The following is a 25,282-nucleotide window of genomic DNA, read 5'->3' as shown; positions in this document are numbered from 1 at the left end:
CGGCGCTCAAAAAATGTTTTAGTACAACTTTGGTAAACTACGAAACTGAAACTGCACCGCTTGATGGATTGTTGGAGCATTACGGCTACAGGGTCTCCCTCAGGTCCCAAAGTCAAACGAACACTGCAGCATCACTGAGAGTTAAAAACTGTCTAAATTCTTTCATCTTTAATAAAATGATCAGCGTTGCTGCTTTACCAGGTGTAACAATTAAGTTTAACATCCAGGCATCCATGAAAACAGAATTTATTAAATTTAACGGAGTTAGAAGTTAGCAGGAAGTTAGCTTGCTAGCTTCCACCTAAGCATGATATAGCATGTTCTGACTGAGAGATTTCTGAAACATTCAAACGTACAGCTCTGCTATCACTTCCAACATAAATGAAGACAGAAAACTAAACAGCAGTGACGTTTGTAGGGTCACTGAAGTTGGGCTAGCTGCTATATAATGTTGTGCTACGTGATCGCTAGCTTTAGTGGTTAGTGGTTCCCGATGGTTAGGGACAAATGCAATCGCATGGCAGGATGCTGTAAACGGACCAAACTTCAGTCAGGAGAACAACTGAGATAATCCATCCACAATACGAGGTTAGTCATTAATATACTGCAACAACATGGGAACAGAGCAGCTGCCAGAGAATTCAACATTAATGAATCAATGGTACGGAAGTGGAGGAAGCAAGAAGAAGAATAGAATTATAATCCAGTGCGTCTTACAGTCCGAAAAATACAGTAATTTAAGCCAACAAAATGTCTTCTTAGAACAGAAATGTTAATGGCTAACCATTTCAGAAGAATTTGGCTGAAACTGGTAATAGTACATGGAACAACTGAAAAAAAACCCCAAATACATGATATTAAAACGCTCCCAAGTTTGTCATCATGGATAAATCACTACCCAGTGGACAATTATGATGGAAAATTAAGAAAAGAAAGCAACAGGCCATAAACGGAAAACTTTTAATTGTCGGGACTTAAACATGATGTGTGCTCAGCAGATCAGTACCCTGAAGAAAGAAGACGTGTCAGATCTCTGACGTCAAACTCATGTTTGCAGCTGTGGCTGTTCTGGTCAGCGACTGAGGCCTCCATGAGAGTATCTGACGTAACCATTCTCGGGATACAGAGAAAGTTCCTCTGTACTGCTGAGCCCATTGTTAAGCTCTGAAAATGACAACAACAAACAGGATTCATACACACTGCAGAGTCATCTTCAGTCATCGTTCTTAGACCACAGTGTGAACACGCATGGGCAAATGCATTAGCTGGGTTTGTACTTAATAGGTGTACTAGGGGTGGCAAACTCCAGGCCTCAAGGGCCGGTGTCCTGCAGGTTTTAGATCTCACCCTGGGTGAACACACCTGAATTAAATGATGAGTTCATTACCAGGCCTCTGGAGAACTTCAGGACATGTTGAGGAGGTCATTTAGCCATTTAAATCAGCTGTGATGGATCGAAGACACATCTAAAATCTGCAGGACACCGGCTCCGGAGTTCCCCACCCCTGGTCTAGAATTAAGTTTAGGTCATCACATATCCAAAGACTTTTGGTAAATATGGGCCTAATTAACACCAACAACAGTATTCCCCCCCCCCCAAAAAGTGTTGTTTTTTTAATCCACCAGGTTCAAAGGCTACGATACAAAAACTCCGAAGTTCCTTCCTGGGCTTCTACGAAAATGAAACGAACAGCTTACAGAAACATAGCCCACTTACACCCAGACAAAAAGAGTTACAGCTCATTCTTTTGCTGCTGCTCTTTGCTTGGTATTGAAGGTGTGTTTTCACATTATAAACAAATCTCTACAGGCTGTAATAAAAACAATGTGTGCCTCCCACAGGAGCTGACTCGATAAGTTGTGACGATGTGCGACTGCTATCAAAGCTTCACCTGAGAATATGAGCTTCTCCTTCATGATGTTGACGTCACGACTGGACCTTCGCGCTACAGCGCTCAACATGATGTGTTCTGGGTTATAGTTTTGCATCCCGCTCATCCTCCACCTGTTACAGCACACACACAGATAGATTCTTACATTGCATGAAAGGCGGCGACTGCAGCTGTTATCAATACATCCTTTAATTCAGTAATATTTTTACACATAATAAATACACTTTGAATAATTATTGAAGCCCTTGCTGAATTTGTAAGTTTGCTCAGTTACAAATAAATGCACTTGTCTTGATCTGTGCTCGATCATCCAGGTAAGGAAATCCCACTCTCATCTGAATGACTTCTTCAGTCAGTCACTCATGATGACTGAAAACTCTACATCCAGATGAACAGAATCAACTTTTTAAGAAATGAACAGTTTCTAATTTTTCTGGTAGTTTTTTTTAATTGAGAGAGACAGATTATCAAACAACAATCAAGAAAAAAAAACGCATACGAGTTATAAATTGACCTGCATGTCACTGAGTGAATTAAGTATTTTATCCCCAAGCAAAACAACACTTAGTATTTGGCCGAGAAACCTTGTTGGCAAGCAGAGCAGTAAGATGTTTATTGTAGTTGGAGACTGAAGCCACCCCATGACTGTAATGTGCTTCTTCTTTAGTCACTTGCCTTGGACTTGTTGGACTTGTTTTTGGTGCTGGAAAGACCCATCATGGCCCATCTTAGTGTCGTGGCTGAGGGAAGGAGGTGTGCACACATGTGCACACAGCCAGTCAGTGCGAGCCAAAACTCTGGTTGGGTTGTAGGATGTTTCACCTCAGTGATTTGTAAATACATTTATAACTTTGTGTTTTTGATTGCTATTCCGTCTCTCTCTGTTAAAATGAAACTACTACAAAATTAAACACTATTTCTTTGCAAGTGAGCAAACGTACAAATCTAGCAGGGGATCAAATAATTACTTCCCCCAGTGTAAAAGGCAGTGCAGTGAAAGATAGGAAGGGGACCAGCTTTGGGGTGTTGGGCGCAAAAAGCACAAGGAGGACAGACAAGGAGGCAGAAACAAAGGCCAAGGCAGACACAGCAGTTACCTGATCATATGATAGCTGACAGATGCCAGAGGGCAGCAGAGGAAGGTTGCATGCAGATCAGGTAGAGCACAGGACAAAGTAAGAATGTCGGAGGAGAAAGAGAGGACAGTAAGACAGGGAGAGGTTGTAGAATGGAGAAGAAACATGGAAATACCCAGAGGACAAGGAGAAAAAAGAAAGAAAGAGTAGAATGAACAGTCAGTGTCGAAGCAGCAGATCAGACAAAGCCACGGCTCAACTCAGACTCAACCAGGCTGATGTTAACACGGTGAATGCATTCACAACGCCTTTCTGCCACATATGAGTCAAACATTTAGACACAACGAATCGTTCAGAGGTTTGAATTTTACATTTCAAGATTGCAAAGCAAATGACGTGATTATTATTAACAACTATACTCCTGCACACAAAACTGACCTAATGATGTCACATATCCAGTTTACCCAAATGAATGTTTTCTCAGGGCCCTCTACTATGGCCTCTTTAGTTAAATTTCAAATTCTGCACTGCAGATAAAATTTTATTAATCTCCATTTTGGGGGCAGAAAAACCAAAAAAAGCTGTATAATTTTTAACAACCATGAGTCATTTTAGACAGTGACCTTAAAATTAAATAATACTATTATTTAAATAATTCAGTACAGTGGTCCCTCGTTTATCGCGGCAGTTACATTCTAAAAATAACCCGCTATAGGTGAAATCCGCAAAGCAGCCAACTTTATTTTTTACAATTACATAGATGTTTTAAGGCTGGAAAACCCCTCACTACGCACTTTATACACTTTTCTCAGACAGGCACGAACATTTTCACACTTTTCTCTTTTGTTTAAACACTCTTAAAGTTCCAAGGACGCAGGACACAATGCGCTGTAAGAAAAAAACCCAAACAAACATGGAAAGTTGCCCCAAAAAAATATCCGCGAAACAGCAAGGCCGCGAAAGGTGAACCGCGTTATAGCGAGGGACCACTGTATTGGGAATTCTGTATTCCCACCCAACTGTTTTAATCATTCATTTATAGGACTAACAGAGTAGCAGTAATATTTCCTGTCCTGTAAATCATCTGCTGTCATCACCCAGACATCTATGTCTTTGTAAAGAACCATTCTTAGGCTGGTATCTCATGTATTATGGAGCATGCATGTGTCACTTGGCTGGTATTCATTATAATTATTATTGCTTTATACTGTGTTTATTACATGTATGTGTTGTACTTACTTCTGAAAAAAGAAAACCCCTATGACTATGGCGAGGGACACTAGATCTGAAGTCATCCAGATGAAGTTGTAAGCGCTCTGGCTCTGCAAGACAGGAGAAGAAGAGGAGTAGTTTCTGCTCATTGCCATCAGAGGGCCCCATAAACACTGATGTCTTCTAGAGCAGTGAGTAAGGCTGCTGCATTCTTCAGATCTGTGCCCTTGTCGTAGATTTTCTCAGACTTTTTTCCAGGGTCCTTCTGTTCTATAATGTCACAGTGCGCCTAAAACCTGCTGCTGGGCTCCCTCATGTTTCCTTAGCCCTCAAGTCTTGCTGGGCCATCGTCAGTCTCTGTCCGCTCTCCTGCTGTCCTTTCATCTCGATGTGTGACCTTGTTTGCTTGTGCACTGTGCGTGTGTGTGTGTTGCGTCTATTGAAAGAAGGAGAACGGAGAGCTGTTTACCATGAGCCAGATGGGATAAGGCACCTTTCGGAGGACATGGGGGGCATCAGAAGACACAGAAGGCACCCCACTACACCACAGAATGGAGTAGAGCCAGGGCTCATTCACCGGGTAGACAGTCACACTCACATTATTGGCCAGGTACTCCCTGGGGGAAGGAAAATACAAGTCAGCACTGAAAAGAGAGAAAGAGAGGTCCACTTCATTTCACCTCTTTACTCCCTTGTCAACATTCACCTCTTATCATTCTGCAGCCACTGGAAAATATTGTGTGCATCGTGAAGCTGACTCTGTTTCATCTAAAGCTGCAACAGAGGTCCCAGAGGAGGGTAGAGCATGTGTTCAAGGACCACAACAGTGTAATTCTGCAATTAGAAGTGGGCTGGGCTCACTTGGGTATTGTAGCTCATTGACCAGACTGTCCTGTTTTTATAAAACAAGTTTTTGCTAATTCAAAGAAAACTGTCTTTTTTTTCTTTTTCTTTTTTCTTCTTAGGTGCTGTGTAGAACACATCCTCCAAGTTTAATGTTGTAGAGCAAATGTAATGCAAAGTAACCAATGTCTAGGTAGTTGGCAGTTTAACTCTCATGTTTAATGAGTAGAAGACACAGCACCTAGTAGACTGCAACACTGCTACAGCTGTCAATGAACGGGGCACAACCCTTTGGAGCAAGCTTAACGTTAACCACTAGAGGAAGTTCAGACTTTTAGGTCATTATTTTTGGTGTAATTCTTCAGCCCTGGAGCCTGGCGCTTGGTACTGGTAAATGTCACTTGAAGCAGCTAACCTCAAGCAGAAATAGTGAGCTTTTTAAATCCAAAACCAGTCAGAAGATATTCCCTTTAGTGTTAACTATATTTAAAACTGTTTCAGGGATTAGTTCCCCTTTTAAATACACTTTATCAAGCTACAGAACACGTCAGGCAAACAATTAGGTTTGTAAATTGTTGGGTGTTTTTACATTTTGCTTAAAATAACACAAAAAGCCTCCTTTGAAATTTCTGTAGGGTTCTTCTGAGCCTTTTTTCCTTTGCTTAGTAGCAGCTGCTTGCTCTTACTGTAGCTCTTTGTGGCTAGCCTTGCTGTAGTGGAGGGTCAGACTTGTAATTCCTCTCTGCCTTATCGCTTCCACTGACAGCTTCTCACTTGTGGTCTGGTGAAGCCCTCGCACCCTCCCCCTGTCTGTGTCGGGGGTCCACGTCACCTGGCACAAACACATATCACATGGAAAGACCCAGATTGGACAAAATTTAGTTTTAAAGGCTTTGCGAGAAGGTGCTTATTATAGATTTCAAAAGACGATATTGACGAGTAAGCTGTCATACGCTGGTATACAGTATTTAAGGAAAACAATGAAAATATTTGTCACACATGCTAAGGATGAAAGATTTGTCACAACAATTCACAGAATCAATTCCTTATTGGAATATTTATAATATTTAATACTTAGTGTGTTTAAAGGGGGAACACTACTACAGGCAACAGCTAAATTCATTTAAGGATTATTGTGGAGGGACCTACAGTCCTCACCCTCTTCAGGGGAATCCCTGCTTTCTGCACAGCCCGCAGTGTGTCCATGAACCAGCTGCGGTAGCGTGGGTGCTCTGGTGGAGGTTTGTGAATGTTGAGCAGCACGGAGCTGTTGGCCCTGGCTGCCAGACGAAGCATTTCCACCAGACTGCAAACCGTCTGGTTGCCTATTCTGCTCCGCTCCTTCACTGTCAGTGATGCTACTGTCCAGTAGGGGTCACTCTACAAGCAGAGGAAAGAAACAAGAGCGAGGTAGACACTGAGGTGGAGCATATTTGTTTATCTTTCTGCATTATATGCAGCTTATTGTAGCAGTTTGAAATCGACATTAAATGATTTTTGATAAAATGTTCAAGAAAATTTTTAAAGCGTCTGCAAATTTTAGATCTTAATCCCTTAAATTCTAAAAGGAAAATGAGACAGAGTTGTGCTATTTGACGGGAAAATCTATTTTAGAGCTGATGGACTTGAGGTGGCTTTAGATGAAGTGGATTTTAGTACCTCCAAAAACCACTGGCCTGCATTGAGAGAGCGTATCTCTGTCCAGTTGAAAAAGGAGGCATCTTCATACTGTCTGGCTGGAAACACCTTAGTGACATCTGTGGTCCGCCTCAGAGTGTGGTCTCGCATGAGGAATGGCACCCCATCGACACTAGAAGAAGTAAAGCACTTTAAAATTTTCTGTTTACAGGAAAACTAAACATAATGCAGTTTAAATGAAAAAGCAGAACTAAACAGCCAAATGGGATCCATATGTGGACCTTCAGAGCAAGCTGAATGCATTAAATACAAACAAAAGTGAATGTGTGACTTATAACCTTATGGTGACATCAGCCTCCAAGGAGCTGGCACCATGCTGCAGGGCTCTGTTAAAGGACACCGCGGTGTTCTCTGGAGCCAGCTAGAGCAAAGACATCACAGAAAGACTACTGTCAGTCACGTGATGTGTGCAGAAAACACACACCAAGAGGAAATAATAGAAGTATAAGAACATTATGTCGGACTTGTGCAAAAGGCTTCCTTCCCTTCAAATCTACCCATCAAACATTCTTTATGAGCCAAGCAGCTCATTATTTTCACAATCCTATGTTTAAATGTTAATATCACAACTTTCTCACATTTTTCTCATATGTAGAGATAACACATCATTATCTGTTTACTTTTACTTACTTTATTGATTTATATAGCACTCTTCACAGGATAAAAACTACAAAGTGCTTCACAATAATATAAAACAGATAAACATAAAACAGCACAATCAAACATACAGCACAAATCTAATTAACAGCTAGTCTAAATAAATAAGTCTTAAGATGATGTTTAAAAGAATAAATACAATCCAGACAATGTAAAGATGGAGGGAGAGAATTCCACAACCTGGGGCCACCGCTCTAAAACATCTAAAAGATCTATCACCTCTGGTTTTAAAACGTGTTCGGGGAACTACCAACAGCCTTTGATTAGATGATCTCAGGCTGCGAGAGGGAGCGTGAGGTTCTAAAACATCAGAAATATAGACAGGAGCGTCACGATTCAAAGCTTTAAAAGTCTCTATTAAGGGAAAATGAATTCTAAAATGTACTGGAAGCCAGTGTAAAGAACGTAAAACTGGCGTAATGTGCTCTCTTTGTTTAAAGCCTTGCCGTAGCATTCTGGACTGACTGGAGGCGGTCAAGATTCTTTTTGCTTAAACAAAGAAAAAGACTGTTACAGTAATCTATGCGAGAAGAAATAAAAGCATGAATAATCATTTCTAACTCAGATTTAGACAAAAAAGTTTGCAGTTTGGAGATATTTAGTTGAAAAAGGCAGTTCCTAATTAACTGTGGAGAGTATTGCTCTAGAGACATGGCAGAATCAAAAACACCGAGATGAACAGATGAGCCAAGAGAACCAAGATGCTGTTTGACTATAGATATCTGGCTGTCAGGGGCAATAATTAATGTTTCTGACTTCTCAGAGTTCAACTGCAAGTAGCTGTCTCCAAGCCACTGTTCAATGGAAGCTAAACAATTTATTAAAGAAGACAGTTTATGGACTTCCATCACTAATCACTAATGGTAAGTCCTAGGGGTAACATGTACAGCAGAAAAAGGTCCCAGAACTGAACCCTGTGGGACCCCACATGTCAGGTCCTTAGAATGTGACATAAACTGATTTGCAAAAACACTAAAAGATTTAAGTATGAAATACAAATAACATAACAAATTATAGCACTCCATGAGCACAAACCGAATAATAGTTTAATAATAGTTCAATAGGCTTTTTGTAAATTTTTGACCAATAAATCATTAAGTTGACATTGAAGACCTTGGAGGATCTAAGCCAAGTTTGAATGGATTGTTACAATGACCCAACTCTACGCCCCTACAAAGTTTTACCAGTATTCATTCAAAGCTTTTCAAGCTGCCATGTTTACAGACAGGATGACACGCATGCATGTACAGTACAGTATGTGGTGTAGTTGAGCTAAACCTGAATCACACATTAATTTATTTACTGTATTTTGTTTCTATATGAATGATGACAGGCTCAGACATACACCTTGCAAAACTGATACATTATTTAGTCTGTAAACAGTCCTGTGAATTATGAATTGTTAAGGCGGTTTTCAAACAGATGATTGTAGGTTTACACACCGTGTGCAAAGTGTATTTCAGCAACATTGCCCTGTTTTTTCTATGGCACCAACACAACACATCATAGTTTAGTTCCATAAATTACATTACAACTGGTGTAAGGGACAGGCAGAAGAAATATAAGAGTTCTTCATTATCATATCAACGCATGCTGTTCATTACATACGAGGGTTATGTGCAGCAGCACGATCAATGTGAGTGTCCACTTACAGAGAGAGAGATGCATTTTATATTAGTCTGTATTGATTTATCTAAAACCTACATGCAGTATAGGTACACTGCACTGAGGTGAAAGCAAGGCATATCTGTGAATATTACTGTTTGTAGAGTGCGTTTGCCTCGAGAAGGAAAGCAAACATAGGTCTGAATGTCTCTGTGTAGCTCTTATCTGGAACATGCCTGCCCAGCTGTGAAATGGCAGTATGTTGCTGACTCTTGCACTCTCACACAGAGCCTGACACCTATCGCTTGTGTTCTGTAGCTATACACCCCATTTGGTGTACAGAAAAATTATTGCATCTTCTTCTTTCTGTTTTTTCTTTTCTTTGTTATTACCCAAACAGCTTTGTGGAACCCAGCAAAAATGAACACTTGGTACTTCTGGCAGCCATGCCTTTCCCACAAAGAGCCTATTTGAACAATTAAGGGGATCAGGTAGTAAAGTCTGGCAAAGCCCCAACTTACCATAGGAGCTCCCCTTCGGCCAATGATGCTTGGTCGCGGTTTGAGGCTATGACGGTCCATGATGCAGGGGCAGGTGAATGTGAGCGGTGCCAAACAGAGACCAAGGAGGACTACAATGTAGATAAACAACACCATCACCTGGATATCTAAGAGAGTGCAAAAAGGGTTGTTAGTGTCATAATGCGACTTTAGCTCATTCCATCTACTCCTAATAACAAACATTAGTTAGCTTTGTGTGCTTTGATGGATGGTAAGAGTGCAGGCTGGTGCTTGAATAAGGAAAAACAATCCACTAAAGCAGGATAAATTAGACAATGACATATGTGTACAGACAAATAATACTGAATACAACTTTACGTTTCAAATAGGAACAAGAAGTCAAAAGCAATCCCCAACATGATATTTACTTGAAACACAAGTCAGAACTTACTGGATCTCTCTCTGCGGACAACATATCCAGCTACCAGCCAGCTGATAGCTGTCACTGTTACCAGGGCGCCAAGATGCAGGAAAGGTGCTGTGTACTGATAACAAAGCATAAATGTGAAATGCTGGCCTTCACAGATGGTTAGTCACTTCACAGCATCAGAGCAAAGCTTTGCAACATTGTTATGATAAAAATACATACACAGTATAATGATTGCACAGTAGAATATATCAAATGTTACGTTCCATAGAACAAATAACTTTGTATTGTAAGGTGAAGGCCCTACAATAATAGAGAGAAAACACCAACAATCAAATCAAACTAACAAGCAAACACTTGGCAACAGTGGGAAGGAAAAACTCCCTTTTAACAGGAAGAAACCTCTGACAGAACCAGGCTCAGGGGGACTAACTAAATAACAAATAGTAGGGGGAGGGGTTGATATGGATCCTAAACAGCTAATGGACAGGACATCTGTCACACACTTGACATCATATCAATGCCTGATCAGAGAACAATTGAGAAGATGGTAAATGGCCTGTATTTGTATAGCGCTTTTATTAGTCCCTAAGGACCCCAAAGCGCTTTACACAACCAGTCATCCACATTCACACACTGGTGATGGCAAGCTACATTGTAGCCACAGCCACCCTGGGGCGCACTGACAGAGGCAAGGCTGCCGGACACTGGCGCCACCGGGCCCTCTGACCACCACCAGTAGTGGTGGCAACAGGTGAAGTGTCTTGCCCAAGGACACAACGACTAAGACGGTCCAAGCCGGGGCTTGAACCGGCAACCTTCCGATTACAAGGCGAACTCCCAACTCTTGAGCCATGATCGCCCCATAGGATGCTTATGAAACCTACATGTTTATATTTTTTTTAATGAAAGTTATCTATTTGAGCCTGAAAACTGCATAAAATTAATTGAGCATCTTTGCATATTTGGCTATATTTGACCCACCTCACCCTAACACCACTTGCCTGTAGACCTGGCAGAGATTGTAAAACATGAATGCTTGAGTGCAGAGATTTTTATTTGGAAATTCTTTTTTGCGATAATGTTTTTGAAAATGCAGACCTCACCATCCAAGTATAAATTCCTCTTTCAAAAGAGCAAATAACATATGCTGAACCAGTCCAACTCAGTTTTTTGTACAATTTAATTATTTTCATGGAGCATTAAATATATAATTTTAGCCAACTGGTTTGGAAAAATAGAGAATATAATCAACTTTTAGTACAGTGTTGTTAACTGTAGACAAACCTGCAGTGACACAAGCAGAATGTCCCACTCGTCTCCCCATAAGTCATCAACAAAAATGACACCAGAGATAGTGGTGAGCAGTGTAGCCAGCACTCCAATCTGTGGAGAACAGACACCTCGATGAACCTGACTTTGCTTTGAAAGCATCAGAAGAGCAAATCAATGGCAACGACTTAGGATTGTTTTTTCCCACCGTACCTTGTGAACCCAATAAAGATTCAGCTGCTGGCCCAAAGATATATGGAAAAGTGCTAAGATCTGAAAAAGGAGTAAGATTCATTAAGTTGTATCTTAACTGATCAATGAACAAGTCTGCTACCATTTGCAAGTGTTACCAATAAGAATGTGATGTAGCTGAATCCCACAGTGGTGGAAGCGAGGATGGGGATGGTCTCATCTCTCCATTCTCCAGAACGGTTGTACACCAGCCTGGAATGAACAGAATGGATGTTGGTGCTATGACTAATTCAGTTTTGTCAAAGAGAGTAATTTGCCTTAACTGCACATCTGCAACAGTATTTGCTCATGGTCCCAAAAGGTTGATTCTGTTCATCTGGAGAAACGTTTCGTCATCCAAGTGACTTCTTCAGTCTCAGCTGTGTCTCAGGATGTGTACATCCTCATCCTTGAAAGAGTATCCACGTGGACACTCCTCATCACTGAAAGACTGTGAGATTTACTTACCTGCATAATTGAGCATGCATCAACCTACTTGTTCATGGTATTTATTTAAAATACACATGCTGAATGGGCTTGCTGCCACCCCACTGTGGTAAGGTCACCACTCTGCTGTTCTTGATCAACTATTACCGAACATGCAAGTCTTAAACAGCTTTTCAGTGAAAGTAATATAATGAAAAAACTGACTCACCAATTGAAGTCATTAAAATCATTTCGAGCCATCAACCAGAAGTAGGCCCAAAAGAGAAGCAGAAGAAAGGAACTGCACAAGATGACGAACCACGTACACTCCCACTGGAAGAGGACACAAACAGCTGATTATGGACTATGTGGACATAATTTCCCTTCAGCTGGTTCTTTTATTCATTGTTTCTGGGAAACATTTGTAACATGGTTTTGAAAAGTGCTACACAAATAAACTTGAAGAGTTGAAAGTGACAGTTGTTTTTCTTTCAAACTATCAAAGTCTTGCTTAGACTAAATCATATTCATCCAGAGGCCATATGCAACTCCAAAAGATACTTCTTTTTTATTATTATTAATTTTCACTCTTTTGCATTTTTTGCACACTTAGCTTGAAATGCTGTGAACCTGAGTAGAGCTTAAACTCACTAATGGCCCATTTGGAAACTGCAGTGGTTAAAGACATAAGTAGACCCAAATATTTCAGGTTTTCCACAGTAGTAGGAAAAACTCCTCTTTAACAGGAAGAACATCTGGCAGAACCAAGCTCAGCGTGGGGCAACCATCTGTTGTGACCAATTGAGGGTGAGGGGAGGGAGACGGGACAAAGACACACCGTGGACGAGAGCCAGAGATTAAATGCAAATGGTTTATGAACACATAAAGAGTTAAAAGAGGTGAATGAAGAAGAAACACTCATCATGGGAACCCCCAGGAGCCAAGGCATATTGCAGTGTAACTAAGTGAGGGTTCAAGGTCACCTGATCCAGCACTAACTATAAGCTTTATCAGAAAGTTTTAAGCCTAATCTTAAAAGTAGAGAGGGTTAGTTCCACTGTAGAGGGGCTGATAGCTAAAGGCTCTGCCTCGCCTTCTACTTTTAGAAACTCTAGGAACCATAAGTAAGCCTGGAGTCTGAGAGTGAAGTGCTCTGTTAGGTTAGTAAGGTACTATGAGGTCTTTATGATATAGCAGGGCCTGATTATTCAAGACTCTGTATGTGAGGAGAAGGATTTTAAATTCAATTCTGACACAAAACCAGTGAAGAGAAGCTAATGAGGGAGAAATACGGCCTCTCTTTCTACATGCTTGCTGGCGCATGTGGTGCAAAAACAGAGAGGAGAGTCTGAGCAGCCAGTCAAGGACTCTTCCCTTCACTAGGGAGCTAATTCCATATAAGGGGAGGTGTAGAGTATGATAGGCCAGTCAACAGATCCTATTGAGCACTGATCAGCTTTGCATCACACCGTGCCTGGACTCACCATTTCCAGTGGCTTATGTAAGAGGTTCAGAGATTATTACAGGGGTGTGCAGGTAAAGACCAAATGGCCGCACTAATGAATGTGTTGAGCCATCAGTGAAAAGCCTGTGAAAGGTTTCCATTTTAGCCGGGAGAAGAGAGGCCATCCATCAGTGAAAATCTACTTGGCCACAAAAACATGACAGCAAGGTGGAAATATCACAACAGCCAGAGGCTCTTTTTAGTTTGTGTAGCAGCTACTGGGACCTTAAAGTAGTGAGCATATCATAAAGAACTATGTGACACTGAGCCAACGTCACATTTACCTCATACTCCAGTGGAAACGCAGTCCAAGGTATGAGTCATTGTTATGGAGTCAAAATGATCTCTTTACAAAAATACAGCATCCAAAGCAATATCCAGTCTTCTTTGATCTGCAGACCTCAATAAAAAACAGCCATATATTTGCTGGACAAGGTTCGAGTTCCTTAATCTACCACCCGGTCACCCATGGGGTCAGAAAAGGGTTGTGACCAGCAGCTGAAGTAATCTCTGGCTGAGAAAAGTCCTTGGTAATGAAAATGGTAATAGAGACAAGCGTGGCAAAATTGCCCTATGTAAGGGCCTAAGCCAAGTGCACCATCAGTGTATAACAGACAACATATCACAGTGCTTTATATGAAGTTAATGGACAAAGTAATGAAGATGATGGAATTTCTTGATTTGTTCTGTTTTGTTTATATGAAAACAAAACTGAACTGAATAAATGAGATAGACATTTTTTGTTATATAGCTTCTATTAAACATATTTCTTTTCATCCACTCTTCCAAAGTCTGGTTGTTGTTTTCACTTTGTAACCTTTAAGAAGTCATTCTCATTGTGCAGTTTCAATTCACTTTGAGAGGAGCTGTCCAGCACATGGTGCTTTCTCCTGAGTGATATATGGCTTTCAAAGATCCCTCCAAGTCTCCATTTAGCACTGCTGGTACCCATCTACTCACAGTGCTCATAAATCCTGATCTTCTTACTCCACTTGACTTCACCACACCACAAACCTCTGTTTTTAAATACAGTACAGACTGGTCTATATCAGACAAGGTCAGTATGAGCGGAACATGGTCACTGACAATGCAAGGACATATTTACCCTCAAAATTAAAAAAAACAAACAAAAACTGAACAATTTGTATACAAATAAAGAAGCTTTTATTTTTCCCCCTTAATTTAAAGCAGTTGTTTCATTCTGAGGAGTCAACGATTTTTGGTAGCCCTTAAAATGTGAAAAAGTGAGCAAACAAAAAGAAACAGTAAGCAAATTATATAAACTATTAGAATTTATTATTCTGATCAAAATTCATGAACTCTTTTGGCCAAAGACTGTATAACAAACTGTAAGTAGACCACTGACCTTGCTCAATTAAAACCTACCATTCAATATCAACTTTTCAGCCAAGTCCAGACACCATCCTGTGCGCATGATTTTGGTAGATTGTTCTTTGCGTGCTCTGTAATTTCACCATGAACCTTAAACTTGTACAGTTCTTCTCTTACAAATAGACCCAAATTTCATGTGGGCATCTATTCAGCTACCAAACAGCTTAAACGTCCAGTTTCTGACTTCCAAGGCAACATTAAGTCAAACTGAAGGATAAACTGTGGAGGAGTTTCAGCGTCCACTGTAGAGGCAGAAGTGCAAGAGGACATAATGAGACTTCCACAGATGGAGCTTAAAATAGCTAACAGGCTGAAAATGACCCTTAATGGGATGTCAGCCAGATTAACTCAGATAAGGTTTTTGATTTTTATCGTCCAGGACCATCATTTTCATCTACCAGATACATAGCTATGTTTATTTGTATGTGGCTGTCTGGGCAGTGTACACCTAATATTTATTCTAATTATAGATGTGGTTTGGTCTCAGGTTCATTAGCTAAATGTTAACTGTCCTACTTTTTTAACAAACCTTGCTGTATGTTAGCAGGCAGGTATAAGAGCTTTTACACTGAAACACAGGCCTTCTGAGTCTGGAAACAAGGCTAATGATAACGGAAAGACTCCACCAATATGATTTAATACCTACTATTACATTTTTGCTTCACACACCTTTAACCTTGTCAAAGTGTAAACCTCAGAGAACCCATAGTAAAAAACAAAAAACAAAACAGGAGTTCATAAATCGAAACAGTCTACCAACAAAATAAAATCAAAGTGTGTGTAGCAGACTAAGCAGACAGCATTAAACCTAATGAATTCAAACTTCTCCACATATATTCAAGCACAGTGTGTGTCACTACATGAAGCTTTGTAAATGAGACAGAGTGGGAGAGAGGCAGCTGTGGGCTTGTTTTTTATCCTCTTGCTCAGCACATCATCAGTGCCCGGCTCACACATTCAGTAAATAGCCTAATTTATGGGTGAGCCACTGGCTCTTTGTGATAAAGAAGACATCCAGCAGCAAAAGCTGTGGCTGCCCAGTGGGTATCCAATACAGCTGGGCGTCTGACTCTGCTCTTCACATTCCAACACTGCACTGATTCTATTACTTGCTTTGCTGTGAAGATTGTTTTCCCCAGTTACTCGGGCTTGGTCTAGAAGTCTGTTAGGAATTCAACTGAAGAAAAAGTGGAATGACATCAGCAGCTAATAGATTTATCTTCAACCTTTAGGAATAAAAAAATATTTTAAAAAATTAATGAAGCTTTAAGTAATTAAGTTTCCTTAAAGCTGAATAAGTAGTGTGGTTTTAATCATTTTGGGTAATTAAGATGACCAAAATCTTAATTTTATGTATATAGCACCAAGAATTTCCTCAAAACAGCATATATTGTAATGTAAAGCTGTTACAATATTAGATGGAAATTCCAACAATCACACAGCTCCCTGTGAGCGAGCACTTGGTCACAGCGGGGAAAAGAAACTGCAAAATCAGGCTCAGAGAGGTGCGCCCATCTGAAATGACCTTTTCAAGGTGAGGGGAACAAGACAAGAGCACAAGAAGAGCAAACTATGGGAGAGACAGCCATAGTTTAATCATTGCTAATGATTCAATATAGTCCTGTTGAATAAACACAGAAAGTTAAAAGAGATTAGTTGATGAGAAATAAAAAGCCCCACAAAAGCCTGTTTTAGTTTAACAAGTAAGCCTGTCATGGCGCTGGATCTGTGACCCCATGTTTTCTAGTTTTTGGACATTTTGCCATTTGAACTTCACATTCAAGGAACTTCACTGAATTTAAAAAGTGTTACAATGCCTGTAAAGTTGTCAGAAACATTTTGCTGTGATTCTTAGGTTCATGGTTAATTTCATGTTGTGTCTTAAGTATGGCTCTCATGTTCTCAGGTGACGTTTAGTTTCTGTTTAGTTTCTAGCTCTTAGGTTCTTGTGTCTGTTTCTGTCAATGTCTCATGAACGTGTGTCTCATGTTTCCTGTTTAATTTTGAGAGTTTCTTGTCCTGTGTTCAGCGTATCCAGTTTTGCTTCCTCACTGTCTCGTTACGTCTGATTAGTTCAGGCTGTGTTTCCCTCCTGTTTCCCATCCCCTTGTTATCCTCGGTGTATTTAGTCCACTGTCTTCTCTTGCTTGTTCTCAAGTCCTCAACATTAGCTGTGTGTTAAAGTGAGTGGTTCATGGTCTCTCGTTTACATCAAGCCATAAGCTCCTTAGTTGCCGGAGTCTTTGATCCATTTTATCTTTTGTTTGCTTCTTTTAGTGTTTCTTTGTACTTTGTAGTTTTTTTGCACAGCAAATAAAGCTGCTGCTTTGAGTTCATTTCTTCCCTCTCTGAGTTCTGCATTTGGGTCCTACCCTTGCCTGCCACACAGCCAAACCTCACAAAACTGAGTGGAAATGTAAACGATTCCATGGACTACGCTTCCTCCATACAGTCGCGACATGCTGAGGGACAGCTAACCGGGACAAAGATACTGGCTTTGGCTACACTGATTACAGGGGTGAGGCTAGTTACAGGATTATTTTCAGCGGTGTAGACCTGGGTCTCTAATTCACTGAGCCTGGTGTCCAAAGGTACAAACAAACTCCTGTTTGACACACTGAGCAGGTAGATGCCAGTGAGACAATTAAGAATACATGCTAGTTTAAGATTGCATTAGTTTTTAGTAATATATAACAATTAGTAATTAATATCATTTTAAGTGGCAACAAAACTCTACATACTTTGGATGAGAGTGTATGGATTGTACAGTATAATGCACTTGATAATTCCTCCATACAAGATATAAGAGTCACTGAGCCTGAAAGATCTCCAGCAGATGTTGCTATTTAGTCTGCATAAAAGCTGGCACTATGTACTGCTTCCATCAGTGTGCTTTTGCACATTGATGGAGAATACACATTATGTATTTGCAGCCATAAACAATACCGTGATTTAAACTTCACATTCAAGGAACTTCATGGAATTTCAAAAAGAGTTACAATGGCTGTAAAGTTGTCAAAAATGCAGTTGTTTTATTTTAACAATGACTAATGCCTAAAGATAAAGGGTGATAAGGGTATAAATACAACAGGACCCTAGATGAACTTTACATATTAGGCTCCCGTTGTGTAGTCGCCTTTCAAACAGCCTTATCTACTTATTTGGCCTTAAAAAAAAACAAAATTGAAAATAGTTCATTTATGCCTGAGGTGTGCTCAGTGTCAGTGCAGCCTAGGCAGGACTGTGTAATGTCATTACCAGTCTGTTATGTGATCATTGTGATGTAGCACGCTTCAAAGACAGCATCTGCGATGTTCTAACTATTATTATAACATTCATACTTTATGGTTAGAGCTATATTCTTACCCTGGAGCTTTCATCCTGGGAACGCTGGTATCGCTTCCAGCGGCAACCATAGATCCCAGTGACAAAGGAGACAAAGACTTGCTTCTCATAGACCTGTAAGGGTTGGTGTTTCACCATGCTCCTTCAGCCTTAACGTGACACCAGTCTGTTAACATCCCACACAGGACTGGGAACCCTGAAGAAGAAGAAGAACTGTTACTAAACAAAACAAGCCTTCAAACATTAGCTCAGACTTCACATATGCAATTACCCTTTTCAGCAACATGCCGTGTCATGTCATGTCGCTGAGGTATATTTTCACAAAACAACAAGAAGATGTTGACAGCCCTGCACCCTGTTTGGAGTCACAACACCTGTGAGAGACCGTCAATACACCAGTCAATAGTAAGTCTTGTCTCATACAGCCATAATAACATGGTGCATGCCTTACAGTCGCTGAGTCAGTCTTTACACATGTGAGGATTTGTGGTTGTTTAAGAGTGGTAAATAGAACTGAGAAGGCTGGTACCACATGTCTGTGCGGTATAACCTGAGCCCTTGAACATCTGTAAAAAAAGAGAGAGTCAGAAGGAGACAGCGTGTTGCACTCACGTCTGGTTCAGAGAACATCTTTCTGCTTTGGTGCTAGCTAAAAATGCTGCCAAACACAGCACTGTTTTTCAAGGCTCTCTAGAGGAATTGGTCTCTTTGTCGCATTTTTCAGGGTTTTTTTAATTAGAATTTTCAGATGGTTTCTCCATGGAATAACTTCCATTTACTATAGTGAGTCAGGTAACCTAAGGTGTGTGTCAATTCTATCTATAATTAAACCTGGATCCTGGGAATAGGTTTATGTTCTAAGCATGTGATCTTAGCTTTAGGTTTATAAAACACCTAACATTGGTGCTCTAGAGAATGTTTTCAGAAGGTTTGTCACAACAGAGAGAAAGGGAACTATAAATTTTCCCAGGAGAGGAATAAGTGGCTGTGAAGCAGTATGCCTTTTTTGTAATGATAAAGGGGTATAAAAAGTGCTTAAATCTAATAACAAAGTCTCCAAGTGAGCAACAATAAAGTGAATATCTGATGCCCAAAACTTCAAACCAAATACTCAATAAATATCCAAATAATACAGGATTTGGGTCCTACAAATTACCCTAGTCTCCAAAAAGTGTACAGCCCAATGGATAGGGTCATTCTCCTGCTTTATCAAGCAACAAATTCAGTCATTTCAGTCTAAGAAAAGATTCCTAGAAAGTGCGACTGTAGAGCAGAGCCCTCTGCATTCCTCAGCTTTATCATATGCCTCACAAAAGATTTACAAGATTCTCACAGTGCCTATAAAACTCAAGCCAGATGTCCCACTGATAACCGCTTAATGATAACAAGGGGCTAATGTGGCTAGCTGGCAATTGCTAATAGTGAAACAGCTAATGGTGACGTGTGCACTGGCCAGGTCAACATTTATCATTTAACACTTTAATACTTCAATGTATTTGAATATGGAGCTTTACAGACCTTTTTGTAGTCCTCCTAAAGATTTTTAGATTTAGATTTTTTTTTTAGAAGACTGTTAAACAAGTCATACTTTTTTTGATTGTACTTTTGACAGCCACCAAAAAGCTTGAGGCATAATTCTGCCTGGATAACTAACCACTCTTTTTGGTGGAATTGGTAGAGTTCATTTAAATGGGGTTCCTGTCATGGAACTAGCTTTTAAACACGGTCCTCTTTTTAGTTTAAGTTGTGGCTTTAGGAGGAATCCAGAATCTTAATGTTAGCCTGCTTTATCTATTTCAAAGCTAGTTTTGAAGTGTGTTTGGGATCATTGTCCTGTTGTGTCGCAGTTGTGTCTAAGTGTGTGCATTGCGTCCATCTACTCTGTAGAAAGTGCCAGTACCACTGGCAAGAAAACAGCCCCAGATTATACTGATGCTTCTTTTGTGGTTGGCACACAGAGCAACGTAAAACTCATTTCACAGTGGACAGTTACACTGGTGTTCAGGCAGTTTCCAGTTCATTGCATGCATAAACCAATTGCTTCTCATCTGAGGTGATGGTTTGGGTCTTTTTCCAGACCTTAGCAAAGCGATGGCACATCTGAATGTCTTGCATTTATGTATAATTGTCCATTTCTAAATAATGGCTCCAACAGACCTTCTCAACTTGTGAAGCTCTTCACTGAGTTTCTTGGACTTTCTCGATTGCTCTGAGTATTGGTCAGTTCAATGAGTTCAAAAGACCAAAACCAATTCTTTTTATGATGACAAAGAGAAACTACTTATTAACTACTAGTTTTACTAGCATTAACTACTATTAACCAGTAGTTAATAGACCTTGACCCTGTGTATTAGAGAAAATTAGAGATTAGATTAGAGATTAGATTACATTAAAGATTCATGATCTTTAAACTCCTCAACAAATAAACAATACTTGTTGAATAATGAAAGTGTCTTACGCTAAAGAGTGTGAGCTGTGTGAATTGTGAATATTTGTCTACCATTTACTGCTAATTTAAATCTATAAGCAGTATTTAAAGAGGAAACTATTCAGCATCCACATCACAGATCTCTGTCCTTTCACTGCTGCCTGGCTATTATATGGAAACTCCCAGGCCTGAAGAAGGTTTGCGCTGGCAGATTCCCAGCATTCATAATCTCACCCTGTCCTCAGACAAGGGCCAACTGGAGCTGAAATCACAGTGGGCTTATTCCAGCCAGGTTAGCCTATTGTCTGTCTGCGTCACCATGGTGCTATCATCACAGAGCTGTGGTCATTATGAAGTAAACTAAGGCCGGCCTATATCGGTCAGATTCTGGGTGCAGTTTCTCAGTGAGTTCACCCTCCTTTAGAGAGGAATGAAAATATTTCCTCATAGCTTTGGACAACATTCAGACACCTCTCACAATTATCGGGAATCAGGGGGAAAAATTATATAATAATTTGTAACTGACATTCCATAATTTTCCATAACTCCTTGCATTTCATTTATGGTTAGGGTTTCCACCCATGATGACTTGGACCTCAGAGTGTTGAAGGACAGAATTATTATACTTCACCCACATGCTGTATGACAAATAAGCATAAACAGGGCACAAGGAAATAAAACTTTGCTGGCAAGAACAAGTGGTGCCTCAGTACGTTCGCTAAAAGGGAAAACTGTTTCTGACACAAGCAGCAGTGGTGTGGGAATAGAAAACTAAGCCAAAAACTTCACATCTTCTAATGGCCACTTCAGCTCAATCAATCAATACTGCTAAATGTTTTGATCATTTCTCCCTTCAAACGACACACGGTGGGTTTTTTTTTTTTTTTTTTTACAGCTGTCTCCACTAATTCAAGTCGCCGAGCTGGGCCTCTCTACTTAGTTTGTTGTGTTGGTGCCGTTTGGACCATTTTTAATGTAATTATATAACAAATAATATATCAAAGGTGTTCACTTTGGAAAAGTTAAGTTACCAAAAGTAGTGATTAGTCTGTTACTTAGCACTAATTAGCAGGTACCTTCATCTTATGAATTCAGTTCACGAGCCGTTTGCTGATAACTCAGCCCTCCAACTTCTTTTTAAAAAAAGAAACTAACAATAAAAAGAAAAAGGAAAGCTGATAACACTGAGGCTTCAAAATCTGTAATAAAAAAAGTCCCATGTCACAGTCCAACGTTTATAAAGAGTCTATGGGCCACTGTGGTCTGATATTTCTGACCAAGCTAATCATTGCAAAGAACAAACGCCATGCTCAGTAGAACAAAAAATATCCTAACAGAGCTCCAACAAAAGGTAGAGTTGGTGCAACCAAAATAAAGTAGCCTGATGACAGACAGAATTGTCAGCATATCACAGTTAGTCTACAACTTCACTCTGACACTGCATACATCACAGGTGTCGAACTCCAGGCCTCGAGGGCCGGTGTCCTGCAGGTTTTAGATGTGTTCTTGATCCATCACAGCTGATTTGAATGGCTAAATTACCTCCTCAACATGTCTTGAAGTTCTCCAGAGGCCTGGTAATGAACTAATCATTTGATTCAGTTGTGTTTACCCAGGGTCTTATCTAAAACCTGCAGGACACCAGCCCTCGAGGCCTGGAGTTCGACACCCACATGGAAACACATTTTCGCTCATGGTGGCATTTGATTTAAAACGGAGACCAACACTGATGGGCAGCCTCACCTGCATTCTGCTATTACTCTGTTTTCAAGGGTGTTTCACCATTTGCCCTGACACTTATTGGACAGACTTTTTATTTTATATTTTATGTATTTATCTATTCATCTATTTTTTTAAAACCTAAAAATTGCTGTTTTGTGGCACGATGCAAGATAAAATCAGTAATCTCAATAGAGATGAAGCGTTCAAAGGTCTGGTGCCAGGCAACAGGTAACGTAGTCCTGCAATAATGACTTTAACCATCATTCAAGAGGAAACAAAAGACAGCTTTGAATACTCCTTCAATTAAATGTTTGCAGTGAAAGTTTGAGTAAAACCAGTGTGAACAAGCACACACTGACAGTCCTGACTACTACATGTAAATTCTGATGAAACTGCATTGATTCATTACTAGTTATTTTTACTAGTTAAATGGTAATTAGGAGTGCAGTGTGTTTAAGGCATTGTCCATAGAAAATGGGCTGTAATGAGTCATCAGTATTAGCTGATTACATCCGTTTCATCCTGCTGATACTTACCGCAGCAGGTGCTGTGCTGCTGGACTCGCTGGACTAATATGTTATTAAATATTAATGAATCTTCTTTTGTTTCTTTTAACTTCTGTTACATATTACTGTGTGTCATAGTGTGTCCATTGTATCAGGACAGCACAAGCCTGTAAACGTCTCATTTTAAATCTGTCATTGTTGTTTAAGGCAAAAGTAATATCTAAACAGGGCTGTAATGGACCCGGGTCCTTCTATCATCAGCTCTCCTTCTCTACAGCCTTTCAGATGGCTTTGGGCCAATTTACTCTCATGCACGTTTCCTTCACCTGAGAGGACTTTACTCCTCTCTTTGCTTCGTTGCCAGCTTCTAGAAGTTGCTTGGTTACTTTCTGGAAGCCTGTGAGGCCACAGGTTGTCTGTTGAGTTGGACACATGCGCTCACTGAATAACAATACAATAATCCACTAAGTCTCAATCCACCAACTGCCACAGAGCCTCTACCATATCTGCCTATTATTAGCCTTTTATCTCGGTCACTGTTTCCTTTTTTCAGGCTTCCATTCTTCACTCCTTCATGAAATTTATATATGCATTCATTAATAATACCCTAATCTTTCAGTGGATTTTGCCCAAAATAGAATTTCCATTAGTGTCACATACTTGTTATCCACTCAAAAGGAGGAGGAGCGGGGCAAGGCTAGAAACAAAGCCTCTCTGGTAACCAGTGAGCTTTTTATAAAGTCAGCTCTGATCATCAGGTGATCAGAAAAACTTGGAACATCTTTTAGAGTGAGACCTAGTTCTCCTGTCCAAGCAACACCTGCTAGTCTCACGAGGCAGTCTTTAATTCGTTAAATGTGATTTAAATGTGACAAATAACGGAGGTGATGCTGCAGGATGGCCAGGATACACGACAGATACAAACTGATGGTCGGATATGTCTTCCACTAATCACATTTGGACGCACAAAGAGAAAGAAGCAGGTGCAATTAAAGTTTATGAAGTTCCATAGATAATGATGTCACTTTAAAGCTTCACTTAGGAAAAATGTATAACAGTTTTGTAATTTACAGTCTCACAACATTTACTAAAGCTGGTCCAACGGCTTCCAAGAATTCAATTCAGTTTTATATATGTAGCCCCGAATCACAACAACGGTCGCCTCACATTGTAAAGTCGCCTTATACAGTAAGGTAAAGACAATTCAATATTTCATACCTAATTCAATATCAGTTAGACATGAATCCATTATTTTCACTGTTTATTAATCTGACGATCAGATCATTTAATCATTTTGTCCATGAAAGTCTTTAAAGGCTATAAAATGCCTGCCTGACGTCTCCAAATACTCTTGCAGCAACTTCCAGTTCTATTTAAGTAATGTGCCATAACTGGGAGGCTGGGATCAGCATTTTCAAAGGACAGAAAGTAATTATTCAGTTATCCAAATAGTGTGAAAGTATTTACCTGTAGACTTCTAGCTCTAACCTGCCATTTCATTACTGTTTACTCACTTAATATCACGCACAGACTGTATGTTCATCTTTAGCTGCCTCATCTGCCATTAATCTGTTGTGCCTGTGTCGAAATGATACGAAATTAACATTGAAAAATATATTATTTGTGGGGAACAAACGGGACAGATCACTCAGTTCAGTGTCACCAAGTGATCACGCAACAGAAACAAAGTAATGCAAGTGACAGCTCTGAGGAGCAGTCACTTGGCTTATACGACAATAATCCGATAAAGCGCACAAACACTCACCTCGACTTCACTACAGACTTTTTTTTTTCACTGGCAATGCTGGAAAAGTCTCAGTCCCTCTGTTAGTTAGTCAGTATTTCCATGGATGCTGACACAACGCCGTCTCTTCGCAGTTTATGGATCCACACAAGACTTTCAGGTTACTTTGAGTGGCAGTCTGAGAGACGCAGCGGCACGCATCTGTGTGTTTTACACCCGGACAAGAGAGCTGATGGGGAAAGGAGAGAAAAAAACAAAGGCTTGTAATAAATGAAAGGCTTGCCTGCTTGGATACAGATGCACCTACATGAGCGTTCATAGCAGAGTGAATTCTAACTGTAATCCCTGTGACACTCCGTGGGCGGAACTGTGGCCCACACTGCAAGAAACATCTTGTTTAAGCAGTTTTTACACCTGACCAAAGCACGGCAGCACCTGTTGAAATGAGGGATATTTCTTGTAGTGGGGCAATGTCTCTCTCTCTCTCTCTCTCTCTCTCGGGTAAGTGGACCTGAGCAGCTCTTTCACTCGGAGTGGGCTTGGAGATCCCAGTGGATCCCAGTGAGCCTTTTTGTTGGACATTTTTGGGCAACTGAAAGCCCAGAATGCTAATGCTAATAGCAAAATGTACTGGATATAAAAATCCTCTTATCTGCTTCAACAATTAGGTCCATAATTTGTTGGACAAAGTTTGACAGTTTCCGTAGTTTTCCCTCTGTGCATCACTACTGTAGATTTTAAATAAAACAGTCAACATGCGACTAAAGGTCAGGTTTTCGGTTTTAATTCAAGGGTTTTTACT

General features: G+C 40.2%; 1 protein-coding gene across 3 annotated transcripts; it reads right to left on the bottom strand.

Annotated features, from left to right (window-relative positions):
* Nucleotides 1-563: 563 nt before the first annotated feature.
* On the bottom strand, nucleotides 564-24,828 carry gdpd5a (glycerophosphodiester phosphodiesterase domain containing 5a). 3 transcript variants are annotated; one of them, XM_013274176.2, is made up of 17 exons: nucleotides 24,502-24,828; nucleotides 18,102-18,276; nucleotides 12,069-12,172; nucleotides 11,533-11,626; nucleotides 11,396-11,455; nucleotides 11,198-11,296; nucleotides 9,935-10,028; nucleotides 9,505-9,650; nucleotides 7,000-7,082; nucleotides 6,683-6,833; nucleotides 6,173-6,403; nucleotides 5,710-5,855; nucleotides 4,650-4,797; nucleotides 4,208-4,290; nucleotides 2,990-3,004; nucleotides 1,893-2,005; nucleotides 564-1,164 (listed from the first exon to the last, which is right to left on the bottom strand). In XM_013274176.2, the coding sequence occupies exons 2-17, from the start codon at nucleotides 18,216-18,218 to the stop codon at nucleotides 1,073-1,075; spliced, it is 1,776 nt and encodes a 591-aa protein (XP_013129630.1). In that variant the 5' UTR covers nucleotides 18,219-18,276; nucleotides 24,502-24,828; the 3' UTR covers nucleotides 564-1,072. The 3 variants fall into 3 exon arrangements, with proteins under 3 accessions (XP_013129630.1, XP_013129631.1, XP_013129632.1); XM_013274177.2 differs by having other exon boundaries at nucleotides 6,182-6,403; XM_013274178.2 differs by lacking the exon at nucleotides 2,990-3,004 and having other exon boundaries at nucleotides 24,502-24,827.
* Nucleotides 24,829-25,282: the final 454 nt, after the last annotated feature.

Source organism: Oreochromis niloticus, linkage group LG10 (genome assembly GCF_001858045.2).
Source record: "Oreochromis niloticus isolate F11D_XX linkage group LG10, O_niloticus_UMD_NMBU, whole genome shotgun sequence".
Taxonomy (NCBI): Eukaryota; Metazoa; Chordata; class Actinopteri; order Cichliformes; family Cichlidae; genus Oreochromis; species Oreochromis niloticus.
This window is presented reverse-complemented; position numbering and strand designations above follow the sequence as displayed.

What these genes read in the sequence shown, in the direction of transcription:
- gdpd5a (XM_013274176.2), bottom strand. Translation starts at nt 18,218, where the DNA reads ATGGTGAAACACCAACCCTTACAGGTCTATGAGAAGCAAGTCTTTGTC. An exon ending in TTCTGCTTGTGTCACTGCAG is followed by an intron (nt 10,029 to 11,197) that starts GTTTGTCTACAG and finishes CTTTGTTATCAG; the next exon opens with TACACAGCACCTTTCCTGCA. An exon ending in CTTATCCCATCTGGCTCATG is followed by an intron (nt 4,291 to 4,649) that starts GTAAACAGCTCT and finishes CCTGTCTTGCAG; the next exon opens with AGCCAGAGCGCTTACAACTT.